General features: G+C 44.9%; 1 protein-coding gene and 1 pseudogene across 4 annotated transcripts in view; both read right to left on the bottom strand.

Annotated features, from left to right (window-relative positions):
• Mthfd1l (methylenetetrahydrofolate dehydrogenase (NADP+ dependent) 1 like) overlaps positions 1-20,450 on the bottom strand; it is a 180,943-nt gene that overhangs the window by 51,926 nt on the left and 108,567 nt on the right. For 2 of the 4 annotated variants that reach the window (XM_021173654.1, XM_021173653.1), the window contains exons 21-25: positions 19,680-19,819; positions 16,888-16,929; positions 15,796-15,896; positions 15,012-15,189; positions 1,289-1,396 (exon numbers count right to left, since the gene is read on the bottom strand). In XM_021173654.1, coding sequence (XP_021029313.1) covers positions 1,289-1,396; positions 15,012-15,189; positions 15,796-15,896; positions 16,888-16,929; positions 19,680-19,819 — 569 coding nt within the window. Of the gene's footprint in view, positions 1-1,288; positions 1,397-15,011; positions 15,190-15,795; positions 15,897-16,857; positions 16,930-19,679; positions 19,820-20,450 lie in introns of all 4 variants that reach the window. The other 2 variants (XM_029482853.1, XM_029482854.1) reach the window with 1 other exon arrangement.
• LOC115032255 lies at positions 180-333 on the bottom strand (annotated as a pseudogene).

Genomic DNA, 20,450 nt, shown 5'->3' with positions numbered 1-20,450 from the left:
AAAAAAAAAAAAAAAAAGAGAGAGAGAGAGAAGCTGGGGCCAGTGTTGAGCCCTGGCTGAGAATGTGAGAGAGGCTTGTAGATCCAGGGCCAGTACAACAGAAAATAGAAACTAACGAGCCATGCCAAAAGAATACAAGTTCAGACTTCAAGAAAAAAACATTCTTTTCTCCAGGGGAGAGGGTGAGTGAGGTCATCCGCCACCACAAACTAGGCAGTCAGGCTTCCCACATTTGGGGACATCGCAGGGTCAGCAAATCCCGGGTGCAATGGGTAAGCCTCGCCTGTGAAAACTGACTTCATGACTGTGGTGCCACCCCTGCCAGATGAGTAGACATTTGGTTTTTTTTTTAGACAGGGTTTCTCTGTGTAGCTCTGGCTGTCCTGGAACCAACTCTGTGGACCAGGCTCGAACTCACAGAGAGATCTGCCTGCCACTGCCTCCTGAGCACTGGGATTAAAGGTCTGAGACACCACTCTGCCCAGTTGAGAAAATGACTTTTATCAGACCGCAGAGAACATTCAACTTGGATAGTATTTAACAAAATATCACACATATTCTACATAGGACAAAGGGGCTGGAGGGGAAAGTCAACAATGTTATTTGTAATGTAGCGATCCTGACATGGAACTGAGATGCTGACTTCTGTGTAGCAAGGGTAAAGCAGGTGGAAGTATTTGCGGCACAGGGACGTTTGGGCTACAGCCCCTCCAGCCCTTGTCCCTGTCTAGAGGTAGAAGATGGTGTAGCCTTCAATCCCTGAGAACAAGGTAATGAACTACCTGCATACAGACCTCACTGAACACTCCCGTTGTGTTCACCTCACTGGTAGCATGCAAGGATTTTTAAGACAGTAGAGCGAAAAGGGCAGTAAAGAATCAAAGGCTGACTCCCCTCTGCACACCAAAGGGACAATTCCCAGTGCTTCTGACTGAGGGATTGGGAGTGCGCATGAACATGGATGACACCCATACCACATACATCAGATACGGATGGAGCCCCGTGGGAAAGTGCTGACCTAGTACAAGAACCAGGCTCTGGGTTCCATCCTCAGCTCTGCAAACCAGAGCCGCATTCATGATCTCGGAGATCAAGGATGCCTGAGTCAGGGAGTAAATGTCTTAATCATGATGGTTTACTTAGCCAAGGCTTCCGATACTTTTTTCTCTGTTGATCCTCTGGCAATTGAGTAGAGCTTCACTAGGAGACGGAACTTAAAATCAAGGTGTGCATTCTGAGATAACAGGGCAGACACCCTGCCTAAGAGGAGTGTGGGGATCTTGTTTACCTGTTGAGTATAGCGATCGATTTTGGACTGTGCCTCAGGAGACAGCTCAATGTCCTTGGCTCCATAGACGGTCTGGGCGATGACTCTTATCTTTTCCACGATGGGAAGCTGGAGAAACACAAAGGGCAACAGAATCATTTGCCTTCAAGTGCTTGAAGATGCGATTCAAAGCTTGGCGAAGTTTTACATTTTTGACTGAAAATTCCCCCACAAGCGTAGTATTCAAAGCTAGCTATCCGTTCTCCCTCGGTCATCCAGGCACTGAAATGCTCACATCAGAAATCAGCTGGCAGGAAGGAAGCTTGTCAACCTAGTTAACCATTTTTATCCATCTCAACATTAAAATAATGATTTATGCGATGCAAAAGCATTCCTAAGAACGGTCGGCTTTCACAGACAGTGATGCGGATACGTTTGGGTGTTACGTCGGAGATGCGGACATTGACTCTCCGGTCACATTAGCTAGCGCTGGGAAATCAGGCAATGTGGGAGAAGCTCTGAGAAGACTAGAGATTAGCAAAGACAACAGCTGTAGTGGTACACTACAGCACCAAAGCCTAGCACTGGGAAGACTGAGGCAGCACTGTAAGGTGTAAGCCAACCTGGGCAACACAGGGAGTCTATCTCACAGAGCCGAACCCCTTAATAACTGCGACAAAACCCCACAAAACAACCCCCCGACTCCTTCCAAACAGAACAACCAATGAATCAACCTAACCAGATAATAACAGAGTGAAGGAAACTAGTAAATCAATGTGTGTGATGCTATCTGGAAAACACTGGACAGGAAACCTAGGTGTGACCCTGCTGTAAGGACAGCATTCCTCATTGTGCAGATGACCCTATAGACCGTACACAGCAAGGGCATATGGTATATTCTACTGGCAGGAGTTACGCAATGATGACATACAAAAACCTAGTTCTTGCTACCTTCCCAACTCTGATAAAGCCACAAACTGCTTAGAATAATCACAGCTTTCAGGACAGCAGATTGTGTTACTGTCAAGTTGTTCTGTGGACTGGAACTTAAATATTGGACATTTAACAAATAAAACAGAAATGAAAATGTAGGTCCCTCCATCCCCACACCGCTGTCGCTGCCACCCACCTCCGGACAGGACCTCACTATGTAGTCCTTGCTGGACTGGTAACTTGCTATGCAGACTATATGTCAAAGCCACAAAGCTCTGCCTGCCTGTGCTTCCTGAGTGCAGGTATGAAAGTCACAAGCCACCATACACAGCAGGTGCATGTATTTGTAAGCTTTCATTGGAGAATACAGAAAGGACCATAAGTGGTGGAGACCAATGCTGTGCGCATGAATGAAGAGACTCAGTGTTATTCACACATTAGCTCTCTATAACTTACTTTATTAGTTTTATGCAATTTCAATGAAAACCCAAGAGCACCTGGGACTCTGGAATGTGACCAACTGGCTATAAAATACATAAGGAAGAGAGAGTCATGGCACAAATCAAGTATCAACAATACTTCAAAACTATATTAGTCAATTTCTCGGATAACAACACAGGAAGAGATGAACTAACACACGGAAGAGATGAATGGACTGGGAAGGGCATCTCCACAGACATGAGGTAGTTATAACAGACAAGGGTCAGTGACCCAGTGGACTTTTGATTAGAAAGAAATAAAACCACACCAGGCCTTCTCCCTGCAAAAAATCTAATATGGGAGAGATTTAAAAACGAAAACTCTAAATATCACAGGATTCTGTCTTCCCAACGGAGGGAAGGATTTCTTAAAGATGGTGACAACAGAAGGTCATAAGGTTGGACATGGGTCATGTATGCCTGCATTCTCAGCACTTGGGAGATTCACAGATAGTCAAGCCTTGACTATTTAGTGAGTTTAAGAATAGCCTAGACTCTATACAGAGAAACCCTGTCTCGAAAAACCAAAAAAGAATAGCCTAGACTACATGAAACCCTGACAATCCACTCACATTTATACCCTCACACCAATGCACACACACATACCAGAATAAGTCACAAAAGAAATGATTTATAGATCCGTAATTTTCCCCTAGGAACTGGAAAGATAGTTTCAGTCAGTGGTTAAGAACCTCTTTCACAGGACCTGGGTTCCATTCCCAGCACCTACATTGCAGCTCACAACTGTCTGTGACTCTAGTCCTAGAGAATCAGACATCCGCTATTGGCCTCTGAAAGCACAGGGCATGCATATGGTACAGAAACATCCATACGTGTTTGGAGAAGCATACGCATAAAATACATAAAATTAAAACAGTTGTTGTTTTTTCCTGAGACAGGGTGACTTAGACTCCCGTGCACTAGGACTATGAGTGTGTATCATCAGACCTAGGAACTTTGGAATTTACAAACATAAAACTTAGAACGGAAAGGGATAAAGGTACATGAGAGAAGATAAAGATTTGGATAGTTTTGTTTGTTTTTGTTTTTTCGAGACAGGGTTTCTCTGTGTAGCCCTGGCTGTCCTGGAACTCACTCTGTAGACCAGGCTGGCCTCGAACTTAGAAATCTGCCTGCCTCTGTCCTCCCAAGTGCTGGGACTAAAGGCGTGTGCCACCACGCCCGGCGATTTGGATAGTTTCAAAGCCAGAAGATTGGTACTAAAAATTTTTGAACGTCAATAAAAAGGTATTTAATAATGGGCAAAAACTAATAACTACATAAAAAATAGTTTCACTTGTAATCAAGAAAATAGCTATTAAAATGACAAAAACCAAAAACCAAAAAACCTAGCTCATGGGCCAGGGACACGGCTGTGTGGTTAAAGAGCTTGCAGTACAAGCTTGAGGACCGAAGTTTGGATCCAGCTCTCACACAATTATGGCTCTGATGCACCAGTGCTGGGGAGGTGGAGACAGGCTCAGTTTATCTGCCAGCTTAGGTAAAGAGCGTGCTGTGCTTTAAACAAGATGGAGGCTGGCAAAATGGCTCAGCAGGTGAAGGAGCTTGCTGCAAAGCCCAACGACAGACCGGAGTTTGATCCTTAGGACCCATGTGGTAGGAGGAGAGAACCATTTATGCAGCCATCTTCTGACTTCCACCCTGTGGTTTGTGTGAAGACACACCAGTGCTGGAAGGTGACAGGAAATACACCCGAGGTCAACTTCTGGCCTTCAGGGGAGCATACATGGGTGAGTGCACCTGTGTGCACGTGTAAGCCCTCTTCCTCCCACCCTCAGCTAAGAAACAAACCACACTGGCCACAAAAATACCAACCCTAATTCCTACTCATCAAATGCCACGTGCAAGGGAAGAGGCAGGAAGTGACGCGTTCTTGCAGCAGTTGGAGGGTTGGGGAGGGCACCAGCTGGCTCATCACTGAGGTAGCCTCTCTTTACTCTGAACAGTCTCTACTGCAAGTCCAACCTTCCCAATACACACCTCAGCAAGAAAAATCCCAGCACTACAGCAATGTAAGGTCTGCCAAGAGACAACCCTGCTTGAGGAGTTTCAGCCTCTGCTTCCTTCTTCCTTCTGGGATTTGCTCATGAAGTCTCTTTCCCTGTCCTCTTCAAACATCAAGCTCTCTGAAGCTCTCAAGTCTATGCCAAAGGCCACCTCTCCCACAAATCCTTTAGGGCAGCGGTTTTCAACCTGTGGGTCATGACCCCATTGGGGGAGGGGTCACGTATCAGATATTTCTTACAAATTATAACAATAGCAGATTACAGGGATGAAATAGTAATGAAATAATTTTATGGCTGACAGTCACCACAACACAAGAAATTGTATCAAAGGGTCACAGTGTTAGGAAGGTTGAGAATCATTGCATTAGGGACAGTATTAATATGCATCAGCCTTCCCTTCTTTGACATTGGGAGCACCTGTAGTGTTCTTCCCTGAAGGAGGGGCTGCTGGCAAGGTTCATGCTGCTTTGGAAAGTACCGATGGATTCAGAGGTACCAATAGACTCTAGTGGCTGGACGTAACTTTAATCCTAAAATCTGCTGGCTGGCAAGGTGCCTTTTATAAACCACATGAAGAACTCTCACATGAGAAATCCCATGTGAGAGTTCATCTCTGAAAAGGGACAACTAATTATTAATTGCTAATTACTTTCCAGCAGGGCAGAATGTGAACCACAAGCAAGAGGTCAGGGAAGTTGTTTCTATCCCTGTGTCTGAGGGTGAGCTGCAGTTAGCGCAGCTGCCATGTGGGCATAGACTTGGGAGGGTGTGGGAATGTTAATATAAAGAGCTATGGCACAAATGCAGATAGAGATAAGCTTGAGGATACTGTTAGTTTCAGTACTGGGAATTGAACAGAGGGCTTTGCTCCCAAGACACAAATGCTTTACCACTGAGCTATATCCCCAGCCCCTACCCTGTTGTTTTTTGTTTTTGTTTTTTCCTTTTCTCTTCTTTTTCTTTTTTTCTTCAAACAAGTTTTCAATAAATTGCTCTAGTTGGCCTTGAACTTATGGGTAGCCTAGGCTAGCCTTGTACTTTCAAACTCTGTTTCAGCTTCCTGGGTAGCTGAGATTAAAGGACTATGGCAGGAAGCTCAACACACTTCTAACATACACAGTTTAAAGCTAATGTTAGCTGAAGAGTAAAGATGGGCTACAGGTCTCTGAGGTCAAGGGCTGTAGCACATACTTTTCTCAACCATCATCCATCCATCCATCCACCCACCCATCTATCTATGTATCTATCTATGTATCTCTCTCCCTCCCTTCCTCCTTCTTCTCCCCCCACCCCCTCTGTTTTGTTTGTTTCAAGGCAGGGTTTCTCTGTGTAGCCCTGGCTGCCCTGGCACTTGCTCTGTAGACCAGGCTGGCCTTGAGATCCATCTGCTTCTGCCTCCTGTGTGATAGGATCAAAGGTGTGTCCCACCACTGCCCAGTGGTACTTTCTTATTATTGTGACTGTATCTGAAAAGAAGCAGGAAGGGAGGGTTCCTTTTGGCTTGCAGTTGGAGGGCATACATACCCTCAGTGTTCTGGTTACACATTTCCTGTCATCTAAGCACAAGCTCCTGGGTGTATAAGAGTTCCAGAAGAGAAAGGAAAGCTCAGGTGGGGAGGTGACAGTGACAGATGACTTTGTACATGAACTGACAATCTCATCTCTGCACAGCACATCACCATGCAAAGACGAGCTTGCTCCAGGCGCTGTGCTGAAGGTACCACCATTGTCTTTGCTGGTCAACCATGTCGTGGAGCCAGAGCCAACAGGTAAAGATACTTGTCGACAAGTCCGATTGGAGTTTGATCCATGGGACCCAAATGGTAGCAAAGTGAGAAATGAGTTCTCACATTTGTTCTCTGCCCTCCACATGTGCAAACACAGACACAGCACATACCACTCCAAGATAAATAAAAATTTCATGAGATGATAGAAGATCTTTCTAGCAGGAAAGGATTCTCCCATCAAGCACAACAACGACCAGACCCTGGTGGAGGATGGCAATCATCAGGAGCCCTAATCCTTAAGCAGGCAGTTCCTATACATCTTTCCATCTCTGCCAAGCTCCCGATGTTTCCTGTCTCAGCACCACTCCAGCCTTCTGTGAGCACAAGTGCGGATATCTTTTGCTGATAACTAATATCTTCCTTGCTAGTGTTATAATGGAAAGTGCTTTGGGAATACCACTCCCGTGCCAGGCTGACGTTGCGACCTGTACTAAATGGGACTCCTACAGAGTCCATAGTGGGAGGCAAAACAGGAAGAGGTAAGTGTTGGGATAGTCTCGTCCCCTCTGGTTCTCTCTGTCACAGCCGCATGGCCGTCAGCAGGCACTCCAATCCACTGAGCTGGAAGCCCCAGGCCAAGGTTCTGAAAGACTTCTCCTACAGTGTTTAACAAGTAAATAAATGAAAACATCTCAGTTAGCTTACCGCTTAGGGTTAGTGGGAAAACCGTCCCATATGCGCGCTACCCTCCCTGTGGGTAGTATACGCATGCTGTGTCTTCAGCAAAGGAACCTTCCATTATTTCCTTGCTTGGTTGTGAAGAGAGGTCTACACTCTTGGGGGGCAAGCCAGTCTAAGTGATCTTCTGCTGAACTAAGATTCACTTAAGCTGCTTTGAGGCAAATGATAGCTTTTATAAAAACAAGTAAAATGATAAAGTAACTTATGAGTGTTTATTCTTTTATCAGCATTCCCCTGACTGTGTGCACAGGGGATGAGTCTGTTTATTCCCTTACCCTGGTATGCCTCATGTCTAGCAGAGTGGCTCACACATAGTAGGCCTTGGCCAAGCCTGTGCTAAATATGAAAACAGCCATCAAGGGAAAGTACTTTTGCAGTGCTGAGGTGTAATGCACAAGTTTTGGGGATCTTTTGTGTAACAATTCCTAACAGAGTGCAAGCCATGGCACAATAAACATCTGGGAAGGAGAGACACTCCTGACAGTCAAGGCTCTGGGTAAACATGAAACAGTCAGGAGGGGGCAGATTGCATAGAGATCTGTAAAAGCTGGCCAGGCATTAAAGGAAACTTCCAAGGGTGTAGCTCGATGGCAGAGCATTCTCCTGGCATGCACAAAGCTCTGGCGTTGATCGCCAGTGTGGGAAAATAAAACAAACCCCAAACAACTTCGACGGCGTCCTAAAGGAAGTACAAGAAAGATCTCAAGAAGCAGAAGGAAGAATGATGACTGCACAGGAAGTGGAAGGCAGGAGAAGCCTGGGCCTACACAGCCGTGGACCTACAAGGACAGTTAAGACAGCTGTTGGTGACTGCTAACACGTTAACACCACTGAATAGCCCTGGCTGGCCTAGAATTTGCTTTGTAGACCAGGCTAGCCTTGGACTCACAGAGATCTGCCTCTGCTTCCCCAGTGCTGGGTTACATGGCCGCTCTGCCATGCCCAGACTGTGTATCACAAAAGTATGTATGAAGGCTTAGGTAAAGACCTTTTGGGATGTATTGGCTGCTTAATTCAACTAAAAAGACAAGTTTTTCAATAGTTTGATTTTATAGCTTCTTTGAGTATTTCCAGAATCTTTTCTTTTCTTTTTTTTAAGATTTATTTATTTATTACATGTAAGTACACTGTAGCTGTCTTCAGACACTCCAGAAGAGGGAGTCAGATCTCATTACGGGTGGTTGTGAGCCACCATGTGGTTGCTGGGATTTGAACTTCGGACCTTTGGAAAAGCAGTCAGGTGCTCTTACCCACTGAGCCATCTCACCAGCCCCCAGAATCTTTTCAGAATAATATTTCTATCAGCCTGGATCACCACAGCTATGCTCAAAGGGAGGGAAATCACGCCTGGTACTAGAAACCTGACCAACAATCCAGGCCTCATGAGATCTTGGATCTCAGAGGAGAATGCACTTTACCAGAGCAGCAAAGTCCTACCTCTACTGATACTTATCCTTATAACCACGGGGGAGTATAGCTCTCAGCCCTCCTCAGCAGACACTTCTCTTTGTTGCAAATGCAGCCCATTACAGAAAACAACAACTGGCCCCAACACAGAGGTTAACGGCTTGTGGGGACCCAGCCCCAGAGGATAAACCCAGAGAATATATACCTATATCTACATCTACATCTATCTATCTATCTATCTATCTATCTATCTATCTATCTATCTATATCTATATCTATATCTATCTATCTATAAAACACAACTCCTGTACCTAAGGCTCCGGAAAATTCACAGAAGAATGAGGAGAAAGATTGAAGGAGCCAGAAGATGGAGACATTCCCTGTGAGACCGTATTGCCTCAAAATGGCTGCCTAAACGGTAACAATTTTAATAGCAATTCGAATGTGGAGGGTAAGATGAGGGACTTCTGCTCTCAGACAAGAATCTCAGGCAACTAATGACTACTGAGATGAGAAATAGCTTCTCTCAGAGATGAGCCCTTTAATACATTATCCAATATAAAGTGGCCAGCCTTGAAACCATATACACACAAGCAAAAAGGGACTCAGCTGATAGGATTTATATATCTATGCATCCCTCCACACACACACACACACACACATATATATGCATCAACTATAAGTACAAAGAGGTCATTAATTAGAGAGCGTAAGTGGGAGCATAAGCAGGGTCAGAGGGAGCACAGGGTGGGAGAGATGTAATAATGCTTTAATAAAATTAAAAAAGAAAACAAAACAAAACAAAGTGAAACAGAACTAAAGGTTAAAAAACAAGACTGCGGGGGCTGGTGAGATGGCTCAGTGGGTAAGAGCACCCGACTGCTCTTCCAAAGGTCCAGGGTTCAAATCCCAGCAACCACATGGTGGCTCACAACCATCCGTAACGAGATCTGACTCCCTCTTCTGGAGTGTCTGAAGATAGCTACAGTGTACTTACATATAATACATAAATCTTAAAAAAAAAAAGAAAAAAAAAAAAAAACAAGACTGCTAGAAATAACCATGTAAAAAGGCTTTGTGGGGCTGGAGAGAGGTCTCGGTGGCCAAGAGATCTTGCTAAGCAGGCGTGAGGACCTGAGTTTGACTCTAGCATCCATGTCAAAAGCACGCGTGTACAGACAGACCCAGTGCTATGAGAGGCAAAGGTCGAAGGAGGCTGCTGGCTGCCAGTCTAGCTCCAGGCTCAGTGAGAGAGCCTCTCTCAATGGAATAAGGTAGAGAGTGATGCACTAGAGCGATCTCCTGTGACCTGCAAGTGCATACGGGAATGCGGACCCTCCTGTGGCCACACACACATGTGGGCATACACCAGGAAGAAAGAGAGAAAAATGTAAAACAACACAATAAAACCAAGCCAATGGCTTATAAATGGTTACATTTCCGCTCACTTGGAGATCAGATGCTAATGGCAGCAGCTTGGAAAAAAAAAATCCCTTCTGAGTGATTGATTAAAAATACTACCTAGCATTCTGCTACCTAACCCTGACCATATCTTAGCAAGGCCACACTATTGTTTCAGCTCTGCACCAAATAAAGTCATTGGTATGCATCCCAGATGTGCTGAATAAAAGATAGCGTTCTTTTGTGTCTCCAAGGCCATGGAGCTGAAAGCACATAGGTAAATCATTTTTATTCTGTGATACTGAAATCATGTATTCTGTGGCCCATAAAATATTCAAAGAGAAGGATCAATTAATAACTTGCAAGTCAGATATAAATCTCCAGGTGCGTGGTAATTACTCCAGCCCATAGTTTGTATTTTAAATGAAGTCTGAATTTTAAATGACGGACTTGTAGTTTGGCAGGCACCCTTTCCGGTAACCCAGACAGACATATAACTGGAAACCAACCATGTTCATTTGCACTGATCAGACCACACAGGTATAAGAGAGCTGCACGACACACGTACTACCTGGTACCCTGGGAACAGATGTCATCGTTACCAGGAACATCAGGGGTCTGTATCTCTGACACAAATCACACTGTGCACCAGAGACTAGCACAGTGAGCTACCTAGGGGTGAGTGTGTACTTCTAGGAGCCTGGACCCTGAGCTTCTACCCTGAGCAGCAGGTTCACGAGATCCCCTGAGAAACATTCTTCCAAGGCAAGTGCCACGTGTGACGGGCAACACTAACTGGGCTCTGGGAAGTGAATAGATGTCTCATTGCTAGAAAACCTGCATGCGTCACTGAAAATAAGAAATGTTTTTCGTCATTACTCGCAACCAGAACTCTGCAGGGACTAGCGATACTTACTTGTCCCCTCCCCTTTTCTTTTGAACTTTTCACTTTTTGCCTCAGCTTCCCGAGTGTTGGGATTCCCACCATGCCTGCCTGAGCGGGTATTTTCATGATGCATCATCTCCTTTGTGTCTCACAAACCTACTTGGAAATGTGTGTGTGTGCGTGCATAAGAGTGCAAGCACAAGTCATGGATCCATTTTACTTTCATGTTCAAGGAGCCTGGGTACTTTTTGGTGTTGGACGCTCCTAACTGCACAGCAAAGCTATTTCATGTCCACTGAGATGTCACCCCCGAATCCGAAGGGAACTGTTCTCTTGAGATATATTTTATAATATTTGGTATCTTTAAGGTCCACTTTGAGGCTACAACGAGGGTACTATGATATCGTCCTTCGAGAATAGGATGGGGTAGATGGTGGCCTCTCAACTTGTAGTGGAACCTCCATAGCTTGCCACTGGAGATTCCCTCATAGTGTTAGCAGGAACAATGCATTTCTAGAAACTTCCATGGCAATGATGTTCCGATTTTCACAGGGCACGTAAATGAAATCACACACTGCCCACCCCTGCCCCCCTTTCAAATGCTGTTTCTTTCATCGGTGAGACAGGGCTGGGAGGGGGCAAATGGGACAGTGAAGGGGACGCTTCAAAAGTCAGGCTGACTCTCGAGTGAGGCTCAGATCTCTCGTGGCCATTTTGCACATAGGAATGAAGCACTGGATGGGCTATGGAGGTGCATGCGGGTCAAAGGAGGACTCAGGAGAACCAGAGTTGGGCAAGATCTGTTCTGGATATTGTTGTGGGAACTGGGTATGAATCACTCGGAGGCGGCTGGTGACGGGCAGGATGGAAGCGCGATCTCTGCTAAGGCAGCTCATGCTAGGTAAGAAGTGAAGAAGAAAACAACCCAGAGTGAGAAAAGCAGAGTCACCAACAAGAAACTCAATGGCACCTGTGCAGCGGCTTGTCACAGACGACCCAAAGGGCCCGCCAGGACCTACAAAAGAGGAAGGAGAAACAGGGCAAAGGGCATGCAGGCACAGGTGACCAAGGGAGAGAGGACAGACGAGGACAGAGAAGGGGCAGGGACATGGATAATGAGAAGTGGCTCGTAAGCGTTCTTATTGAGTCCCTTCCCCCACTTCCCTAAAGGCTACAAAGTGAGTAAGATATACAGAGCAGCTTTAAATTCTACAGATTCAACCCCATATGCACAGTAATGTATGTAAAACCCTAAGGACATTGAAAAAAGGAAATGAGTGAATTAATCACACCTCTACTCTAAAAACTCCCTACTTCATAGACATAGATGTAAACACATGTGCATGCATACATGTATTTTAAATTTATGCCTATAAAATTTGAGGATCTGGTGGCAAATGCCTTAAATTTCTATGACAAGAAAAGTCACAGTGGCCACATCTAACTGGAATATGTTCAAATTTGAATCTTTGAAGAAAAATGAAGTAATTTTCTCAAAACCAACTAGAAAGAAAAACACCCCCAAAACAACAACAACAACAACCCCCCAATACACTCTGCTTTGAAAATGACTTGCAGGGTAGAAACCAAGCCTAAATTAGGGAGAGGGGGCTATGACTGTCTCAGGTCATAAACTCACGGCTGGCTGTGCTTTGATTTTTTCCCATGCAGCCCCAGTTTCAACTCAGAGAAAGGCTCTATGGTTTTACATAAGTAACAGGAAAGACCTAACAAAAACAAATGTGCGCCTGCCCCGCTGTGAAGGTCACACCTCAAAATGTGTGTAAACTCAGAGGAAGGGCGAGGGAGGACGGTTCAGGCTAACTCTCAATGGAGAGGGCAAGGCTTGCTTTCAGGGTCATCCCTTTGCAAAAAACGAGTTCCCGTGATTCCACTCACAGCTCTTGAGCCTCACAGAGAGGGAAGTGTGGTCTAACAGGACCCTGCCTGAAGTCCATGGTGTATCAGTTATGTACCTTACAAATAAATACAGCTCTGGTATGTCAACATATGACAATTTTGAAAAAGGAATAGACACTTAGGAAAGAAAAATAATTAAAATAAAAGTGAAACACACATACAAAAAGGAGGGGGGGTGGGGTGGGTCAAGCTTTGTAGCACTCAGATTTTTGTTTTCCTGAGACAGGGTCCCATGCAGCTCTGACTGTGTGGTGGTGGCACGAGCCTTTAATCCCAGCACATGGGAGGCAGAGCCAGGCGGATCTTTTCTCTGAGTTTGAGGCCAGCCTGGTCTACAGAATGAGTTCCAGGACAGCCAGGGCTACACAGAGAAACCCTGTCTCAAAAAACCAAAACAACAGAACCATTGGTTTTGAACTTACCATGGACTGGAGAACAACTTTGAATTCCCAATGTGCCTCTTCCACCAAGGCTGAGTGCCAACATTAGTTTAAAAATGAATTATAAGCCGGGCGTGGTGGTGCACGCCTTTAATCCCAGCACTCGGGAGGCAGAGGCAGGCGGATTTCTGAGTTCGAGGCCAGCCTGGTCTACAGAGTGAGTTCCAGGACAGCCANGGCTACACAGAGAAACCCTGTCTTGAAAAACCATTAAAAAAAAAAAAAAAAAAAAGAATTATAAGGCTGGATACAGTGACACATGCTTGCAATCCAAGAACTAAGGAGGTAGAGGCAGGAGGGATTAGAAATTTAAGGCCCTCACAGTCAGCTATTGGATGTATCACAGGGCTCCCAATGGAGAAGCTGGAGAAAGTACCCAAGGAGCTAAAGGGATCTGCAACCCTATAGTTGGAACAACATGATGAACTAACCAGTACCCCAGAGCTCTTGTCTCTAGCTGCATATGTATCGAAAGATGGCCTAGTCGGCCATCACTGGAAAGAGAGGCCCATTGGACTTGCAAACTTTATATGCCCCAATATAGGGGAATGCCAGGGCCAAAAGAATGGGAATGGGTGGGTAGGGAAGTAGGGGGCACTATGGGGGACTTTTGGGATAGCATTGGAAATGTAACTGAGGAAAATATGTAATAAAAAATATTAAAAATTAAAAAAAAAGGTCAGTCAGGATTATAGGAGCGCTTGTCTCAGAAGACCAAACACCAAACCCGCCTGCCCCCATGAAAAAGAGAGAGACCACGCCAGAAAACCCAGTATTCCCATTGCTGGTTATACAGCCCAGCATACACACACACACACACACACACACACACACACACACACACACACACACGTAGAAAAGACAATATCCAGTATTAAAAGCAATGAGAATTCTCACATGTGCTATGACATCATCCATGGACTGTGTGAAACAATAAAAATGAAACAACTATTTTGGCAAGATCACATTCATAAGAGGCATCTAAAAAGTTAAATTCTGAGACATAAAGTAGGATGGTGGTTCAATGAAGGATCTGTTGGAAGGGGGTGGGGTGGGGGTGGGGGACTGTTAAATGGATACCAAGCTTCAGTGTTCTAAGATGAGAATAGCCCCAGAAACCGTTTGCATAACGATGTGAATGTACTCAATATCACGATTTGTAAATGGTAACATATTTTACTACAAGGAAAAGCTATGTAAGATATTGGGCAAGAAAACCACAGTGAGGGTTGATGAGATGACTTTGTGGATAAAGGTGCCTGCTGCTGAGCCTCGCCTGCCTGTAGTTCCATCCCTGGAACCTACGTGGTGTGGTGGGAGGCCAGAACTGACTCGCACAAACTGACCTCTGATTTTTGCATGCATGCTGTGACTTGTGTGTGCCCACACATATCACACACACACACACACACACACACACACTACACACGAAAGAACCATAGGAGATACACGAAGCATGCCTTCTAATTGAGTAGCTCTGATACTGTTCAAAAGCCTTGTTGTTCGAAGGACAATCCCTGTGAGCATAGCTTACCACCCAGAGCCATCTCCTCCCTTGGGCCCAATGTTTGAAAGCAGACCTTTGGCTTTAAGAGCACAGATTTGGGGCAGGGGCATGATCTACCCTTGGCAAAGGGCACATCAGATGGCTAACACCTTTAGTCAAGAGCTTCTTTCACTGTTGAGTCTCCAAGAAGACCACATAAGATGGGTCATATAAACGGTGCTTTAAGCGCTGGCCTTCTACAAGATACGAGAGCTGCCACTCCACTGGTAGATTTACCTGAACATCATACAGGAACTGGAAGCGGCTTCTTTTATTCGCAGCTTCTCTCACAGCCCGAGCCAAGTCCACAGATCCTTTGCCTCCAGCCGACCAGTGATAGCAGGGGACCGCATCAAAGGCACCCGCCCGTTTAGCGAGCTCACACACCAAGTCAATCTCTGCACGGGTGTCCGTCCTGGTGATGAGAACGTTTGTGGATTCTGCATCTGTATTCACTTAGTGATGTTTTGAGAGAAAGACTAACGATTTATACAGAACTTCACTCCCTAACACTGAATATATTGTGAACATCAAAAGTGGTCACGTGTTTAAATAAATCAGACATGATGAAAAAGCGTGTAGAAAGAATCCCTTTAACATGACTCAAGTGGTCTTTTCTTTGATTTGTTTTTGAGACAGGGTTTCTCTGTGTAAACCCTGGCTCTTCTGGATTTGCTCTGTAGTACCAGGCTGGCCTCAAACTCATAGAGAGCTGCCTGCCTCTGCCTTTGGAGCCTTTGAGATTAAAGGTGTGTGCACCACCACACCCAACCTTATTATGGGTTTTTAATCAATAAATTGCATAATATCTTCTTTTGATCATTCATTCGGTCTATCAGACAGAATCACTGGGTAGAACAGGAAAAACCAAAATATCCCCCTACCCCCCTACCCACAACCAGACAGGTGCTCATTGACTCTGTGTGTTTAATTTCCACAGTAACACTAGAGAACACATTGGGGGAAATGAAACCAAATCAAACAAACTGATTCTGTGTCTTTCACAGAAAGCTGGACTCACTTGAAGACATTCAGTGCCACCACCACGGGCACCCCGAAGAGCTGAGCGATCTGAATTTGTTTCTGTAGGTTGCAGCAGCCATCAGCTACCAGCTGAATGTTCTAGAAAGAAACCACCGGCAGCTGGGTCATTATGCCTTACCTAACCCTCCCACACCCCAAGCTAGACCCAGCCTCACCACACTGGCAACTTTTGTTTCTATCTTTTCTTTACTTTATTGCCGGAGACCCAAGTCACCTTGTGTTTCCAAGAAATATGATTACAGATAGAGGTGATTCAGGGTCAAGGTAGGTTCTAAAACTATTCTGGGTCCAAGCACGTGTATCTGAGACTGGGGCCAGGCAACTCCTGCTAAGTAAGACGGACTGACAGAATGTAGGCAAGCCCACCCTCTGCAGCTAGGGAGCAAAAGTCCCCGGGATGCTGAAGGGGTCCATGGCACCACCTGTAGGAACTAAGTGGTACTGTCACCAGCTAACCAGTTTGTTTGCAGGACAGATACTGATTGCATTCCTATGTCATAAAAACAAGTGTGCATCTCCCAAGAGACAACTTTTGCTACAACAAAAGAAGACATAGGTAAAAGCTTCACTCATCTCTGGGCTCCAATGGCTGTCTTGTGAGTAGAGGACAGCAAATAAGTCTATATTTATCGTTTCTTCAGCTTCAAGAGTTAGCTGAAAGGGTTTCAGCCTTTTATCCCATCCATTTTCATGGGCCTTTTTAAAAATGAAATTCTAGTGTGTGTGCGTGCATGCATGCATGTGGGGCGAACCTTGGCTATTCTTCAGGTACCTTTCTTTTGGAGACAGAGTCTCTCCCTGGCCTACGGCTTATGAAGAAGGTTGGCTGGCCATCGAGCCCCAGAGACCTACTTGTCTCTGCCTCCCTTGTGTTGAGAAAGCAAGTGTTTGCCACTATGTTTTGTTTTATATTCGGGTGCTAGGGATGGAGCTCAGGTTCTCACGCTTTCAAGGTGGGTACCCACTGAGCATCTCCTCCGTCCAGAGAAGTACATTTCTAAGTTGTACATTCATTGACAGTCAACTGGAAGCTACTCACTGACTGCACTGAACCATTAGATCTTTTTACCTCCTCTGTATATTCTTTCTTGAGAGGAACCCCAGCAGTTACCTGAAATAAAGAGACAAAAATTAAGATCCATCCCATGAATTAGAAAAAAAAAATGTTCTTCCCTATAGCAATAGGTCTGCTTTAAAAGGAGAGGTCTACTCAACTTTGAATAAATCAATTACTGTAATTTTTACACAAACCTTCCCTAGTTAAGAAAAAAAAGTTCAAAATTTTAATTTTTGTATATCTAACATCTTACTCATATAAATGGGGGGCGGGGGAACCGACTCAAAACATTAGAAAACTGACTGGTAAAATCCAGCTATTTGCAAAGCAGATATAGCTGCCTAAACTAGGCTTGTTCTGGCAAGGCACAAATTTAAGCAAGCCTTACAATCTCAAAGAGAACACTCAAACTGTCATCTTAAAAGATGGAAGAAAAGCGTGCATCAGTTTCTATGCTAATTTGGCCAATTAAAAATAGAAGGTAATCCCTTAGGCCTCATTACAAATGTATCCCAAGCCTTGCACGCACTCAGCAATGAGCTGTTTAAACAACTCCCTTGAAGATGAGGACTAAGAAGATGCCTACAGCCAGTACCGCATCCAACACGGCACTGCAATTAGCAGGGAAGCCCTTGCCAGGGACAAGGGAAGAAACCATACAGACGGGAAGGGAAAAAAAAGAACTCATTTTGAGCAATGAATGGCAGCCCAGAATCCCCCAAAGACGTGGTAGGTTAAATCAGTACAACTAAGTGAATTCAGACACGATAGTGACAAAAGAACATATAAGAACAGAAATAATCTGTTATTTAAAGATAGAAAGCATATACGGGAACAGATCTGTACGAAGATATAGAAGATCTTTATGAAATAAGCAATAACTTCCATTGGAATATATTCAAACACAACTATGAAGAGGTGTCTAACGTCCTTTGCATAGAGATCCCAAAGAGACTGCAGAACCTATAAGCTAATTCTCAAATACACACAGGGTTTTGAGCCTGTAGTTCACTGAAATAGAGCTATCTTATGTAGGCTGGATACTGCAAACCTCAAAAAGTAAGATAAAGTCCACTGGTGAAATGCAGATACCCTTGAAAAGGGTCACTTGTAGGTCAAATGTGAGGAACAGCCTGGCTTTGGATCTCCACAGTACGCTGGCACAAAGAGACATAACTAGACCAGATCAACTGAAGGGAGATCCCAGAAAGAGGCAAACGCATCGAGGTGGGTGATGAGAATTAAGAGAGACGTCGGATTGGAAGATCAAAGTTCATTTGTTACTCCATTACTGAAAACATTTCCTGGATATGGAATATGCCAGGCCCCGGGGCCAGTAACTAATTAGACAGTTCCTGAGAGCAAGGGAATCAGAACCTGAAGAGGAGAGACATTCATAAAATGCCATGAGGCCAAGCCCAGCCTTTACAGCCCTCCCTGGTTACTATTGTTCATTCATGCAACAGTTTGGTCCTTCAAGGTTCTCCAGACATTTATGAGGCTATGCTCTCCTGGGGAGAGCTAGTGGGAAGTGGTGGAGTCTTAGAAGGAGAGGCCTAATGGGAGCTGTCAGGGGAAATACAGGGAGCCTTGCCCCTACGCCCAACCCCTACATAGGAGGTGAGTTTTGTTTTGTCCTGGGCTCCCAGCCTGACGGACTTACTGCCTTGCTTCATGTACAAATGCTGACCAGAGGATTACAACTTACAGAGCTGTGAGTGGAAACAAATCACATCTCCTTATGAGTTGAGTATCAGGTATTCATTTCGGTAATGGGAACTGACTTAACGATTGACATTTCTACTTATGGTCCCAAACCTTGGGTTATCTTCTCTGCCAAAGAACCACAGGATTAAGAAGGGAAGGAAGGAGCAGAAAGGAATAACTGGGAAGAAATCACAGTGTAGCAACATGGCACACACGTCAAGGAGAAGTGCAGTGGGACTGGAAATCATGCCAGGTATTTTTATAGTCTGGAGGTCTGGAAAAACTCTGGACTCAATTCTAGATCTGACCAGTTTCCTCAGCAGAGGTGTGATGCTACCACTGCTGGTCTCTATGTGTCTCCAAGATTTCTTCCTGTATTTTAAAAGATCCAATCAGACAAACAGACTTTAAACCTTTTAGAGGATCAAAGCTGTTTGAATTTAAATGTGGGCATGGCAGAGGAAGAAGAGAACATTTCAAATTATACATACATGCATATAATTTTTCATTCACTCACTCACTCGCTTGCACTGGTGTCTTGCCTGTGTGTCTGTTTGTATGGAGGTTGTCAGACCCCTTGGAACTGAAGCTGCAGAGAGTTGTGAGGCACTATTTGCTTATTGGTAATAGAACCCAGGTCCTCTGGAAGAGCAGTCAGTGAGTGCTCTTAACCATGGAGTTAATTCTACAGGTCATATATGGCTTTACATTTTTTAACTACTTATGTGTTTTTTTTTTTTTTTTTTTTTTTGGTTTTTCGAGACAGGGTTTCTCTGTGTATCCCTGGCTGTCCTGGAACTCACTCTGTAGACCAGGCTGGTCTCGAACTCAGAAATCCGCCTGCCTCTGCCTCCCGAGTGCTGGGATTAAAGGCGTGCGCCACCACGCCCGGCTTACTACTTATGTGTTATGTGTGCATGAAACCCGTTTGTTTATGAGCACTGCGATTTTGCGGGTGCCTGTGGAATCCAGAACAGGGTGTAAGATCCCCTGGAACTGAACCCAGGTCCTCTAAGACTGGCAGGTGCTTTTTACCACAGAGTTATCTCTTCACTCCTTGGCTTTTTTTTAAAGCTAGGAAGAAAACAAGAACTTACACTAGGCCCACCTCCATGCATCTTCAGAGCTCGAACGGTGGCTACCAGCACGACAACGTTGGGCACCAGGCCAGAAGCTCGGCATTTGATGTTGAAGAATTTCTCCATCCCAATATCAGCCCCAAAGCCAGCTTCAGTCACTGTACGGAAACAAGTAGGGAATGAGCTCTTATCATCAGAACACAGTAACCAATGTTTAATAACAGTACAAGCACTCACAACGGCCCCTAGCCCTGCCACACAAGGCCACTACAAGGTATCCCATGCCTACATAGAGGTGACCTGGCACCTCCCTCACAATGGAAGATGTTTAACTTCATCGCACAAGGCAGGCCTCTACCCTATCAGATCCAATAGGCCACAAGGACTCACTGTAAGGCCAAGAGCTGTCTTCCCGGTATTAACTCCAACCAAAGCTTTTCTTGACGTAGATGAGATTTTCACCCTTGTAACTAGGCTCCAAACTTTATCAAAGGGTCAAGCATATGTTATCCTTTCTTATTTTTGGGCCCCTGATCCATTCTGTTGGTGAGCAAATTTCAAGTTGGAGGCATGGCTTAAGGATACTGATCAGGGCATATGAGGAAAGGTGGCAGCTGGATTCCAGAATCATATTCCTTTTTTAGACTCCTTTCCAGTTGACAGAAATGGTACTGTGGGGGTTCAGTGGGTGAGAGCGAGCCCTTGTTGCTCAAGCACGAGGAACTGAGTGCAAATCTCCACATTGATGAAAAAAATCTTAGTATGGCTGTATGCACCTGTAACCTCAGC

The sequence above is a fragment of the Mus caroli genome, chromosome 10 (genome assembly GCF_900094665.2).
Source record: "Mus caroli chromosome 10, CAROLI_EIJ_v1.1, whole genome shotgun sequence".
Lineage (NCBI taxonomy): Eukaryota > Metazoa > Chordata > Mammalia > Rodentia > Muridae > Mus > Mus caroli.
The sequence above is the reverse complement of the archived record's forward strand: the minus strand, read 5'-3'. Positions and strand labels throughout refer to the sequence as shown.